The 13,506-nt window shown below is 34.5% G+C and overlaps 1 protein-coding gene across 2 annotated transcripts in view; it reads right to left on the bottom strand.

Moving 5' to 3' along the window:
- The window catches only part of LOC131067960 (glutamine--tRNA ligase), a 97,173-nt gene extending 94,113 nt beyond the window's left edge, over window positions 1–3,060 (bottom strand). The window contains exons 1-2 of one of the 2 annotated variants that reach the window (XM_058003129.2): window positions 2,761–3,060; window positions 2,328–2,463 (exon numbers count right to left, since the gene is read on the bottom strand). In XM_058003129.2, the coding sequence (XP_057859112.2) occupies window positions 2,328–2,463; window positions 2,761–2,831 (207 nt within the window). In that variant the 5' untranslated portion in view covers window positions 2,832–3,060. The remainder of the gene's footprint in view (window positions 1–2,327; window positions 2,464–2,760) is intronic. The other variant, XM_058003130.2, reaches the window with a different exon arrangement.
- Window positions 3,061–13,506: the final 10,446 nt, after the last annotated feature.

Here is a 13,506-nt window from a genome sequence, read left to right as displayed (position 1 = left end):
CGCACCTCAGCATTTTCTATGTGCTTTTCAACAAACACATTTAAAAGAGACAGTGGTAGAGATCATTATAAGGCAGTGACTGTAATATATCATTTGACTTCATTAGAAAGAGTGCTATGCAGTGAGTGTAATACAGTGTTGGACTATTAAGAATAAGTGTGATCTTACTAGGAGCGATTTTATTATAATCACCAAATGATGAGATATTAGTGCATTTATCAATAGCTGCGATTTAATTATTATTAGGAATGTTTCTTATAAGGTGTGGTTTAAGTTAAGGAAAGGAATGCAATGAGAAGACACGTCTCATCAATGCTCACAGGGTATGACTCTTTGATAAGTATACATATAAATTACAAATGGAGGAATATAGGGAAAATCATCAAACAAGAGAACAAAATCTGATATAAGAGATCAGAATTTCAGATATACAGTCATTACACATTGTACCAATAATTTGGTATGAAGACTAATGTCTATGGCATCGAAGGGATCAGGGAAAAAGACGTTAAGTCTGCATCAAAGAAGAAATCAGAATTAAATACTATCATTATCAGAACAGAAGATTGGTATGTTGTATCTTACTCATGATCATATGCTTGTTTACATTTATGTTATGTTATGTCTGTGTTCTATAAGGAATAATAAGCAAATATATATAACTGTAATATAAGTTATTATATTTATTCGGGTATGAATACATATAAGGAAGTATTGTCAATAAGAATTGCATTTGTTAATAATAATAGATCATATATATATAATACATGAAAGACTATTATATTAATGGCCTACTCTTTAATCATTCACTATTGCCTTCGAGAGGATAGGTTGGTATGTGTAGGGAGAAGCGGAGTAAATTCTCACAAGATAGGTAAGACCGAGATGGGGTATGGACAGAATACTGAAACCTCAAGGGAGCCTACTTGTAGACTGGTTTCCAAGCGCCCTATGACAGTAAATCCCCGTCCTCCATTAAGGTTAGGAAAGAAGTAAGGATGGGGCCTAAATATAATAACTATTGATTGTATTATGAATAATTAATTGTTCTCTAGTTTCAATAATCTGATTGAAGGCATGATAAATGATGGTGATGTATGTTTAATTATGGGAAACAGGCTTACTCCTAGTAGGGGACATTACAATCTGTCTGCAAATTGTATCTGGCAGGCCTATATTAGGATTGTGTCCCCAATGCTGATAACCTGAATTGACACCATGTCACACTGTCTGGCAAATTAAGAGAATAATTTACAGCTTTTGAAAAGGAAGACATACAAAGATTATTCAGGCAAGCCAAACTCTCGGCAAGGCCAGCTTTGACGGTGCCTCTCAAAATTCTCGAAGAAATGATCTACTACAGTTGGGTAATATTCTGTTCTTGAGACTAAATTTGAGATAGTTTAAGCTAATATTTATGTTGAGGACTGATATGATAAAGTTTAACCATATCAATCATGGAGTGTCACAAGACAATCTAAGACTTCGATTAAGATAGGTAACCAGAAATAAATGACAGCAATATACACACATATGCCATAGATATTACACCAAATACCTCATGATAAGGACTACACTTTTATTGTCCTGTCACATAAACATGATAACGACATTGCCTTAACCCCAAGCATTACTAAGATTCATCCAGTGATTCTGCCACCTACCTCCTCAAACAGTTTTTATGAGTGACAAAAACTAAATTTATGGAAAAAAATAATTAAGCCTAGGAATCTGTCTCCAAGTCTGCAAATAAAACCAACATAATCCAGAAATGAACTTGCAATTTGCATTCTTTAACAGATAAATTAAACTAAAGGTCTACAAACTAAGTCAGATATGCCATCACCTAGTTCAAAACAGAGACCAAAAATATTTCTTCTAACACATTTAATTTCATCTGTATGAATGCAATCACTTTTTTGGAAGTGACACTGATTGATGGAAGAAAACAAGGCATGCCCAGAATCACAAAGGCGCTAGTAGCTCGGTACACCAACACAACGAGCATAGGCATGGTAAGGTTCTAGGTTTGAGTACTAGTTGATGCATAGAATTCATCATGGGTAAATAAAGTGAAATATATCCTTAAACATTTTTAGTCTTCATAATCTGTATCTGTGAGTATCCGTCACAGGGATAGCTGTGTAATGTCAGAAATTGAGTCCTTTTTAACGCATCTTCGTAGAAGGGGATAACCGATACATACATAAATTAAAGCTTCTGGGTAATTAAAACCCAGAATCATTTTAAATTTTAAAGCAGAAGAAAACGCCTTAAAGTCGTAAGTTATAACTCCGTTATGGTTTACACAATTGAGATATACAAACCTCACGAATGACGGCTGTTAAGTTGGAAGTGACTTTTGAATTAACGACTGCATTTTGGGCAGTACGCTCATCCAGGCCAATCTTGAGAAACAGTTCCAAAGCTTCCCCACCATTGTCATCTTTGTTCACCATTTTGCTGCGCATAAAAAATAGTAACAAAATACTGTAAAGACTTCAAAAACAACAAAACCTCTTTAATAACTATTTTGTTTCAAACTTCGATGCACTCTCTGTAAAAACTGCAAAGATAACGTACAAACTTAGTATCAATTAAAATCTAAGAAGAAAATACCCATGCCAGTCACTCACATACTCGATTTCAAATGCCCAAACTAAGCAAGCCAGACGCAAAAATTTAGTTGCAATTACATTAAGAATATAGGTTCAAAAGAAAAGAAAAAATCCTTGACAACCTCTTCAGAAATATACATACTGTCTATATTGCACAAGGAAATCAAAAACCCTAGTTGCGATTCGAGGGTTTTTGGAAGTTGTACAAAGCATTAACAGGAAACGTCCGAGGCAGCTGATGAGAGAAAATTTGTACCAGATATTGTTATTATGGTCGTAAATCCACAGTTATTCTTGAAATGAAGTGGTTTTGTAGTCTCCGTAATTTGACCCTCAGACATACAAACCTAAACCGCAACGAAGCGTAAGATTTGCTCGATCTTAGATAGCTTTAAATTTGTGTTGCAAATTTTTTACGATGCTACGAATTTTCTTTTATTCCTATTTGCCCTTCTGCTTTACTACCGCTCTACTTAAACATTAAAGTCAACAGTCAACGGTAATATTCAACAAATTAATGTTTGAGAATAGTCGCAGTTTTGTAAATGATCTTTAGTTTAGTTGTTTGTAATTTTTAATATTTTCATAGATCAAAGGTTGTAATTCAATTGACTGAACACAATTAATGAGGATGATGATATATTGTTTGATTATGTTATCTATCAAGGTTAAAACCTTCTAAAGGTATGATTTATAAGAGATCGGATTGAGATTGTACCTTGGACTAATTTAGTGGAATGGTTTCTCTTTGATCTTTAGCTCTCAACCAAATAGGTATCATCATAGATGCGTGCTCTCATATCGAATAGAAAAATAATCTCTCAACCAAATAAGTATCATCATAGACTTGTGCTCTCATATTGAATAGAAAAACAATCTCTTGAATGATATAAATCTTATATCGAATGTGTGGGTGTGTTAAATTGTGGAATATATGGTTAAATATATTGATAGATGAATTTTCAAAAATTAGTGTTTTATTAATATATGTCATAGGAAATATAATGGTGTTTGATATATAATTTTTCAATTAGTTTGTCAAGTATGAATCAATCCTTTGTCTAAATTTTTTTATCACTATAGTTTCTAATCTTGAAAAAACATTTGATTTATTATTTAATTCACTTTATTAATGCAATCTTCACTTGTATCCATGCACAAACCTTCACAACTGTAGCTATTCTAGCTCCAAAACGACATGCCATGTCATGATGTGGCTCCAAAATCACATGCCCTCGCATGATGCCATGAGACACGTTCTGGGACCCACCATCGGGCTGACATGGAGGCATGTTGTCATTTTGTAGTTGATAGAAAGCATTTGCACACTACTAACATTTTTCGATCACTCTCACAGTCACGGTCACGAACACGGCTACAATTTGTAGCCACATGTGTCCAAAAATTTGAAATGTCAAGTGTAAACTAAAAAAGCCTCAAAAACTGTTTTGGAGGCAGAATAGTTGTGTCCAGCGAGGGAGAGCCGAAAGGTCGAGAGAAATACTCTGGAGGTGGAGGTTTTGGTTGAATCATAGAGTGAGGAGAGTTGTGGTTGCCGCAAAGAAGAGCTTGCTATCCAGTCGAGGTATGTTAAACATGTGCATTGTATGATTTTTATTTTTATTTTTAAACTCATTGGGGTTTTCCTGAGTCCACCAAAAGGTCGAGAGAAATAATCTAGAGGTGGAGGTTTTGGTTGAATCACAGAGTGAGGGAAGTACCAACAAGTATTGGTGATCTGAGAGAGTTGGCATGGTTAGATTTGTCAAGATATGGCTTCAACGGGAGGCTTCCTGCAGAAATTCTCGGCTTGAATAAACTGAAGCATATAAATTTCATATACAACCATTTTTGTAGACAGATTCCTCAAGGGAAAGTGATCTTTATTTTTCCAACAACTCCATTTCTTCATAATGATTGTCTATGCGAATAGCCTCTTCCCTGCTAAACATGTGCATTGTATGATTTTTTTTTTAAAAACTCCTTGGGGTTTTCCTGAGTCTGCTAACATACCTCCAATTTTGTGTGTAGGGAGGAGGGATTGTATCACAAAGGTGTGCGGGAGGCATCAAAATTGGACAAGAGGGTTTGTGGCTACGAAGGTGAGGTCAAACCCACATGCATAATATGAGCGGTACAGTTTACAGATATCAATTGCTAACATGAGGGTTTTTTTGGTGCAAGGAGGAGGGATTATAGCGTAAAGGTGGACGGGAGGTGTTAAGATTGGAGTGTAGGTTTTGGCGGCAATGGTAAGTTCAAACCCTAATGCATAACACAAAATTTATTTTCTATATTTATGTGTTAATCCAGTTTGTCATATTTTGTATGTATGTGTTGATCCAGTTAGAATTAGATCTGAAATAAGCCTATGGTAGTCTAAGGCAGGGCTGCCATAGATTATGCAGAGTTGAGTAAAGTAAGAATTTGATTTTGAAAAGAAAAATGTATTTTTGCAGTTTTGTGTCTCCCTAATTCAAATTATGTCCATTTGTTCTATGATGAAGTGTAAGATGAAATCTTGGTGATTTTTGTGTAGAACTGCTTTTAACAGATTGGGTACATGAATAAAACTACAAGCAATTGATTCTAGCAATAGTTATTAGTGTGTGTTTTGATGTTTATGATATATAGTGCAATATCAAGATGTCCATCATGTAGTTTGTTACTGGTAGAGGCAAATTTTATAACATGTAAAGTGCTTATTAAGATATTTTTGTCAATATGTTGCAACTTATCTTTCAGATTTGTATTTTCCTGAACAATATAAACTTCATTACGAATCTCTTTATGAAATGGTTCAAATATATTCAAACATTTATTGATGTTTTACAGAGAAACTTCTATTAACTATTGCAACCATTCATGGTAGATTCAAGTTCTTTTTAAATTAGCATACACCATTAGCTCTATAATGCATCATTATGGGTTCCATTTTTTGTGGAAGTGTTGGCATGAGAAGTTGGGATCTTTTGCAACACATTCACGATTTTAGGTCACTTATTTCATAACTAGATTTTTATCCCTAAATCTAAAATGCAGAGGCTTATTCCTATCGAATGAAACTTTTATGTTTGCATAGATGCTTTTAGATTTGAATTGTACAGTATGGATAAATAAGCTGCAAAATATTCCAATTAGAATCACTAATCAAAACCTTTTATATTTTCAAATATATAGAGATGAAACATTAGACTAATGACAATGGAATTGCATATTTTCTTATTAAAAAAGGACATGATACAAGACTTTGTTTCTTGTAGCAGTTAAAACTTAAAAGCAATTGCTATTTCTTTTGTACTATTATAAATATACCCTTTTCTCTAGAATATTAAGTAGAAAAAGTAATATAATTGATGTTGAAGCAGCCTTGTACTCATGAAAATTTTATCAACTTATTTTTCAAGTTGATAATAAAATCTGGTTGTGGATGATTCATCTAAATATTAAATCTATTTTTCATTTTAAATGTTATAAATTACTCTTTCTCCTCTCTAATACGTTGTCAATTAAATAATTTAAATTATATTTAATCCCAAAAAGGCCTCTAAAGAAAAATAGAAACCCCCTTGTTTCACAATTGGGGTTGAGTAGTTCTCCTCTATTTTGGGTAGATCAATTTAATAAACTAGAGTAATCTCCCCAGAAATCAACACTTACTCCTTGATTTAATATTCTTTGGCTATAACTCAAGGTGATGATGGATAACAAAGTGGTGTGTTTTTAACCATCAAATTTTTTTATCATTTGCAGTGTTCAAGTGGACATGTCAGGAAACCAAGGTTTGTTGTCTAAGTGGTGGTTGGGTGAAGAAGAGTCAACAGGTATGTATATTTGCCTAATTATATGTGCCAGTTTGTCATAGTGAGCAGAGCTATGAAAGAGGAAATGTTAATTTTATTTGTTTTTTATATGGAAAAATTAAAATGGTTTGAAAGCATCCAATGTTTTCTTGTGCCAATGAACCACAATTCCATTGTTTTATTTGTTGAAAGGTTGCATGATAGGGTCCAATATTTTAAGAGTTAGAAAATAACAATAAAATGTTGTAAAAGATTATGGTTTTATATAATTTGTTGTTGCTTGTGGTAGAGGACTTTATTTTACATGTCAATTGTGGGTTGCTTGCTTTCTTTAACTTTTCAAGTGTTGTGTTCCATTTCTTTAGTCAACAAATTATACATATGTTTGTGTGTATGTGTGTGTGTGTGTGTGTGTGTGTCACTCTCTCTCTCTCTCTACACACACACACACACAAACATACATATATACACGACAATGTGAATTTATGTGTATATATATGTAAATGTGTGTATCGACAGAAAACAGTTGGTAGTGGGTGGAAACATAATAAGGCTATGCAACCCTAAGTATGTGTTTCTATGTACGTCATTGGTACAAAAGTGTCATTTTTGACCTTCAGTTTCTAATTAGATTGCTAAACGAATGATTTTGTATATAACCCTCAAATAAAAAATAAAGTAACTTGACTTCATTATATATCATTTAATCACAATTATGTATATAGAATCAAGACATGTTAGACCTCACTCAGACTAGAGTCTTCATTATTGTTTGCACGTATTTTTAAGGAGAATTCATGAGAGAATGTGTATTGTACAACATCTAGAGCATCTTACATTAAGACTATGTAAGGATTTCCTCCTCCTCTCCTACTACCTCCCTTAGTTCTACCTCCTTACTTGCTAGAGTCTCCTTCACTTCTAGAACCTTTATGTTTCCCTTCTTCTCATCCTTTTGAGCTATAGGCTTAATCCCTTTTAATCTCCTACTAGAATCCATATGTGCATTTGGGTTCTAAGGTATTTCCCACCATTTTTTTTGAATTTTCTTTTTAAGGTTCCTTTCAACACTCCTTTCTCACACTTTCTAGCTACATGACTTACTTTCCAAAATTTGAAACAATATGCAAACAAACTCTTTACCCTTGAACCCACTAATAACTTGTGATTTATTGCATGATGATTAGGCTTGGTCAAATCAATTCTTGCATAAATTCTAGCATGTGAAACCAATTCCTTATTCGGTGTAGCCACAAAACTATATAATACCACCTAAGCAATTGGCATTCACTTTGAATACTTCTTTTAATCATCATTTCATAACTTCTAGGTTTGGATCCATAAAGGTTCTTTCATCAATTCCTTAATCAAATCAAATCTTGGAGAGAATGCATGTAGATATAGACTCAAAATTCTCATAAATCACAGTCCCCCTTTAATTTTTTTAACCCTATCATCTTTAATTTGAAATGTTATTTGTAGAAATCTTAATGCTAAAAAAATGATAACTACTTTGGGACAATTTGAGTAATGTTACCCCATCAAGTTTTTTATTTGATTAATTATAGTCCAAATGTCAATGAGCTTCACTATGCAGTAGTTTGTTGTCAACTTCAGATGCAAATGAATGGAAGAATTTGATTGTTAGAAGTCGAATAAAGGTGCTATTAATTAAAGTATAAGGAGACATACAAATAAAGAGAAACAAAACACCCCAACTATATCATTGCAGCTTGAATTAGTGATATGCTATAGGACCCTATTTAAATATGACTTTTACAAGCACTTGTAACATCTTTTCAAGTGTTTCGTAATTTCAATTTTGTTAGGGAAAGGTGCATTGTCAATTTTATGATTTTTTTGGTAGTTACCATCCATGGAGGGTACTCATCATAATTGTCAATATACCATTTAGAAGCCTTTGAGCCTATATTTGTTATTTAATTATTTGCAGGCGAATAATGCATATATCTTCCCTGGATTTGGTTTAGGCTTGGTCATGTCAAGAGTAATTCATGTCCATGATGATATGTTATTGGCAACTTGTAAGTCTTTTTTTAATTTTATATAAATCCTATGCATGAAACCTTTTGGATTATGCTCAATATAAATGACATAAACATCGACTTTTTATTGTGTAATATCTCAAGCTTTAGCTCAACAAGTAATTAAAGAGCGTATAGAGAAGGGTCTCATATATCCACCATTTCAAAATATCAGAAAAATATCAGCTCACATAGTTGTAGAAGTTGCTGCAAATTCCTATAAACTAGGTAAGCCCTAAACTTATTAAGGAGGAGCTAAGAGTTAAAATAGAGATAATGGACATCTTGAACATAGATATGAAAGTAATCTGCATCGATGGCAATTGAAAGGAAAAGAAAACAACAACAACAACAACAACTAGATAGCTTTATGTTATGACCATGTTTTATTCTGAATTTCATCTTTTAGGATGCAATTTATAAATTGCATAGTGCTTTGTAAATTAATTATTAATGTTGTCATGCTTCAACATTGGATGTTTCTAGTACAATACTAAATATGGATATTATGGGGTAACATTTTTCATAGGCTTGCTATGCCAGGTTGTCCTCGAAAATGTTTGGAAAATGAAGTATTTCCAAGACATTTCAAATTGACCGAGGTTGAAAATGAAAGGCTGAAGGGGATGATTACTGAGTTGCAAAGGAGATGCACTGAACTGACTAAGAAGTTCATGGAGCTGAGCGATAAGAATGTGGACTTGGAGCTAGAATTGTGTAGACAACAGATGTTGATTGAGAAACAAGAAGCGGGGCATGAGGTAGACATGAAACACCAAAAAAAATTAACTAACTAGTTTAATGGCATGTTTTTGATTAAGGAAAAAGCAAGTTTTGAAGGGGCCCGAAACCCTTTACAGGCAGAACTTAAACAACAAAGCTACGAGAAACAGAAAAGAACATAATCCACAAAAAACCAGCGGAAAACCGAAGAAAACCCAAAAAAGCCCCATAAAGCCAGCAGGCCTTCAAGCATTCAGATTTTTTCTAGGGCTTTAGCTAGGGTGTTGTTGATTTCATACAACTCTTTGATGTTATCTTTGAAGTTAGGGGGATCCTTTGTTGAAGCAGCCACAACTTTCTTGATACTGGCCCTAGTTCTCTTCGCAGTACCACCCACCGGAGTAGCATCACCGCTTCCAATCTGGATGGTCTCTTCCTCCAGGTCAAGATCCACAACTGATTTAGGAGTGCAGGTATGATCAACGACCTTGGCAATGTCCTCCAGGTTTTTAGTGACAACAGAGAGGATACTTGGGATAACTCCCATCAGATTTTTCATCGCTTCTTTTCCCTCTTCCAGTGATTTTACCTTATTCTCCATTTCCTGCTTGCAATTAATATGCTCTCTGTTTTCATCCTCCCTCTTTTCATCTATTTTTATCCCTTTCTTATCCAAGTTTTTTAGGGTCTCGTGGGTCCATCTATTGAAATCCATTCTAGCCTCAGAGAGCTTCTTGAGGTTATCTAAGATAAGCCCTTTACTAGCACTTTCCTTGTCCTCACTATCCCTATCCAGAGTGAGGTCCTTCTCAAAGTCTTTGTTCATTTCCTTCTCAGAATTCACTCTGGTTTCCTCGTTATCCTTGGGTTCCGCTTCTTCCATCAGATGGTTGTTGTCCTTACCAGGGCATTCACTGAGGGTAAGGCTTTCTTGACCAAGCTCATTATCGGCACTTTCTTCCTCGTTACCCAACTCCTCGTCTTTCCAGCTGTCTTCACCATCAGAGTCATCCGTCTCCATTCCGTTGCTTTCCTTAACAATGTCCTCTGTTTCCAACCCAGGGATGCTTTTCCTTTTTTTGCTGGAGGACGCTTTCTCCTTGCTAGTTTCTCCCTCTTCCATCTTTCTCTTGCCCGAAGAGGCAGAAATCCTCTTATTTTCCAACAGGGCGAGGGTTTTGCAATGCTCATAAATGAGCAGCAGAAGCCCGTAGTGGAGAATCGGGCTGAAAGGGTTAGTCCTGTGTTTATTGAGGGACCTGGAGAGGGACCAAAAAAGGTAGTAGGGCAAGGATACCTTTTTGTTGTGTCTGAAATGGTTTAAGAGCATGAAGTGGTAGGTGTGGGTCTTGGAGAAATGACCTTCAACCATGATGTACTCCATAATTGCATTCAGAACCCAGCCCCACAACTTCTTGATATTTGCAGCTTCGTAGTAGCCCCCAGTAGCCTTGCCAATTTTAGCCCTCTCTTTCTCTTTTCGCGGGAACGGGTTAACCGCATTGTTGGAGACTTTAAGGTCTCAAAAGAAATTAAGCCCAGAGTGGGGCATTTCGGTCACAGTGGAAATGAGCCCAACGTCCAGCTTAAACTTAACTCCATAAAGTTTAAAAGAGCCATTAGACCAATTTTCAGAAATCTTGGAAATAGCTAAGTTAACCCTACCTTTGTCATAGTCCTCAAGTTTCTCCATGAAGCTGGTAAGAGAGCACTTCTCCAATTTCACCCAGACTTTTGGCATCGCTTTCCAGGTCGACGTATTGTTTGGTTCTTCCCGCCTTAGGTCTCCTCCCATCTTCGGATACGGGCTATCTGCTATGTTTCTCTGCAAATTATAACCTTCTTTCCCGATGTTGCTCAAGTTTTCAAATTGAGTAACCCACAAAGCGTGCGGCAATTTATTAGAGATAATAGAAGATCTGTCATAGCGCCAAGTAATGATGGCCTTTCCAACAAGGCATAAATGATGCTTTTTACTTGTCATGATTAAATTGTCCTTCTCTCCCCGTATAACGGTCCTTTCTAATGAACTCTTTGATATTTAAATTGAGATCCTCCTCGTGCCAAATCATTTAGGAGTCAGAGTTGACTCCAGTACTCGCTAAGCAATCCGCAACACTGTTTTGCTCTTTGAAGGCATGTTGAATAATAATTTCTTTGAAACTGGCAATGATCTCCCTAGCTTTCATGATGATATTTTCAATAGACCAGGAAGGCTCTGATTCCCCCTTTAAGCACTTTATAATATTGAGTGAATCTTCCTCAAGCCATATTTTATCATAATTTAGATTTTTGGCTATAATTAAGGTATTCAAGGCTGCAGAGGCTTTAGCAAAATGGCTAGTCTGATTCCCCAGAGGACCAGCCATCGCCTTAAGACAACTTCCAGCAAAATTCCTGACAATGCCCCCATATCCAGCTTTACCCAAATTCCCTTTAGAGGCCCCATCAAAGTTAGCCTTAATCCATCCCTGCAGGGGAAAACACCAGACTAGACCTTCTCTTCTAGTCTCCTTGCTAGTAGTAGTGGTATATTAATGGCATGTTATGAAGCTTTGTAAAAGTATATTAATGACTTTTGTTGAATAAAAAATCAGTAATGATGCAAACTATTTATGGGAAGATATATTGAATAGTTATTGAACTGTTATTTCAATAAAACAAATTGAGTTCATTTAAACAGGTTGAATGGTTCTTTCAACAATTTTTATGGATGATGAATGGTTATACATGGATTTTTCAATAGGTTTCATATGAATTGTAATAACATGGCTTTTTTATGTGATCTCTATATATTTAACTATGATAGATTAGAAGAACATATCTTATGTTCTTCAATGTGGAAAATAAACTAATAGTAGTTGGTAAAAGTTATATCATCGTTTCCTTCAATTTTACTAATGGTTTGTACTTATTGTAATGATATAATCATATAAACTAATTTATGTTTATGTTTAATAGGAAAATGAAAATGAATCCACATGCTCTAATTAGATATTTGTAGGTCATTATTCACAAAGATTCATAAGGTTTTATTTCTAAATAGAAGTCATTCCCAGGTTCTTCAATATCATAGTTTCCACTTATGACTAACCTTGTTTCATTTAAAAAAATAGTTAACTTAGTTTGTGAATTGGGTTTTGAAAGTAAAACTACAGTATCCAGTTCTTTTCATATGTCTTATATGATAAATGGTCATGCATGGTTATATGTGGCTTTCTCATGGCTATATGGTTATACATGGTTAAATATGATGAATGGTTATATGTGGCTTTCTGATATGTCTTCCCTTTGATAGATATGTTTGGAAGGTGTTGTAAACTTTGTTTAGTTGATGTCACTAGATTCAAGTTTTAGAAGTCTGACATTTGAAATCTCTAACAAATGGTGATGAACGAAATCAATAACCTTGTTGAACTTGATCATAAAAAATGAAGAGTTTGTTGTAGATGAAATTTGAAAAAAAAGGGCAACTCTTGGCTATCTTTGTCAAGGTCCTAAATTTTGAGTTTCTTTCCCAAAAAAAAACAAAAAAACTGCACAACCTATTACCCTAAAAAAAATACACAATCTTATGCACAATCTATTACCCTAAAAAAATTTGCCTTTGTCTCTGCTCTCTTGGCCTCCTAAGTCCCTTAGGGTTAGTGTTTAAGCTTTGAATGCCTTGGCAAGAAAATAACACGCAGTTTATATCAACTTTTTTTAGCCCCGTTATTCCATAGCAACAAATTGCTTTCAAAAGAGACCACATGTGGTAAGGATAGCATCCATATCATAAGGAAACCACCGATGTTGTGAAATGTGTCAATAACCTGTTATGTTATCTGGAAACCCAATCGATAACCTATCACATTATCCCCGTGTATAATAACCTTTTTATAATAATGTTGTGTGGTATGTCAATAATCTATCATGTTATCCAGTACTAATGTTTGTGTTATTCGGTAACTCGATCAATTATTTGTCATGTTATCCAATACTAACCTTCATGTTATCGGCAACTCGGTCAATAAACTGTCATGTTATCCAATACTAACCTTCATGTTATATGGAAACTTAGACAATAATCTGTCACGTTATCCTTACAAAAAATTGGTTAAGCTCCTACACTAACAAAAATGATTAAAGAAAATGCTCTCGATGCAACATGCTAGATCAAACTAGATTAGGCACATAGATTAAAAAAAACACTTAAACAAAAATCTAATTTTTATTTATACAACAAACATATTGAGATTGTATACACAATAATAATGGATAACATGACAGTTTATTTACAAAAATTTGTATAACATGAATGTAATTAGAGGATAA

The sequence above is a fragment of the Cryptomeria japonica genome, chromosome 6 (assembly GCF_030272615.1).
Source record: "Cryptomeria japonica chromosome 6, Sugi_1.0, whole genome shotgun sequence".
Lineage (NCBI taxonomy): Eukaryota > Viridiplantae > Streptophyta > Pinopsida > Cupressales > Cupressaceae > Cryptomeria > Cryptomeria japonica.
Note: the sequence above shows the minus strand (reverse complement) of the source record. Positions and strands in the feature narration are given on the sequence as shown.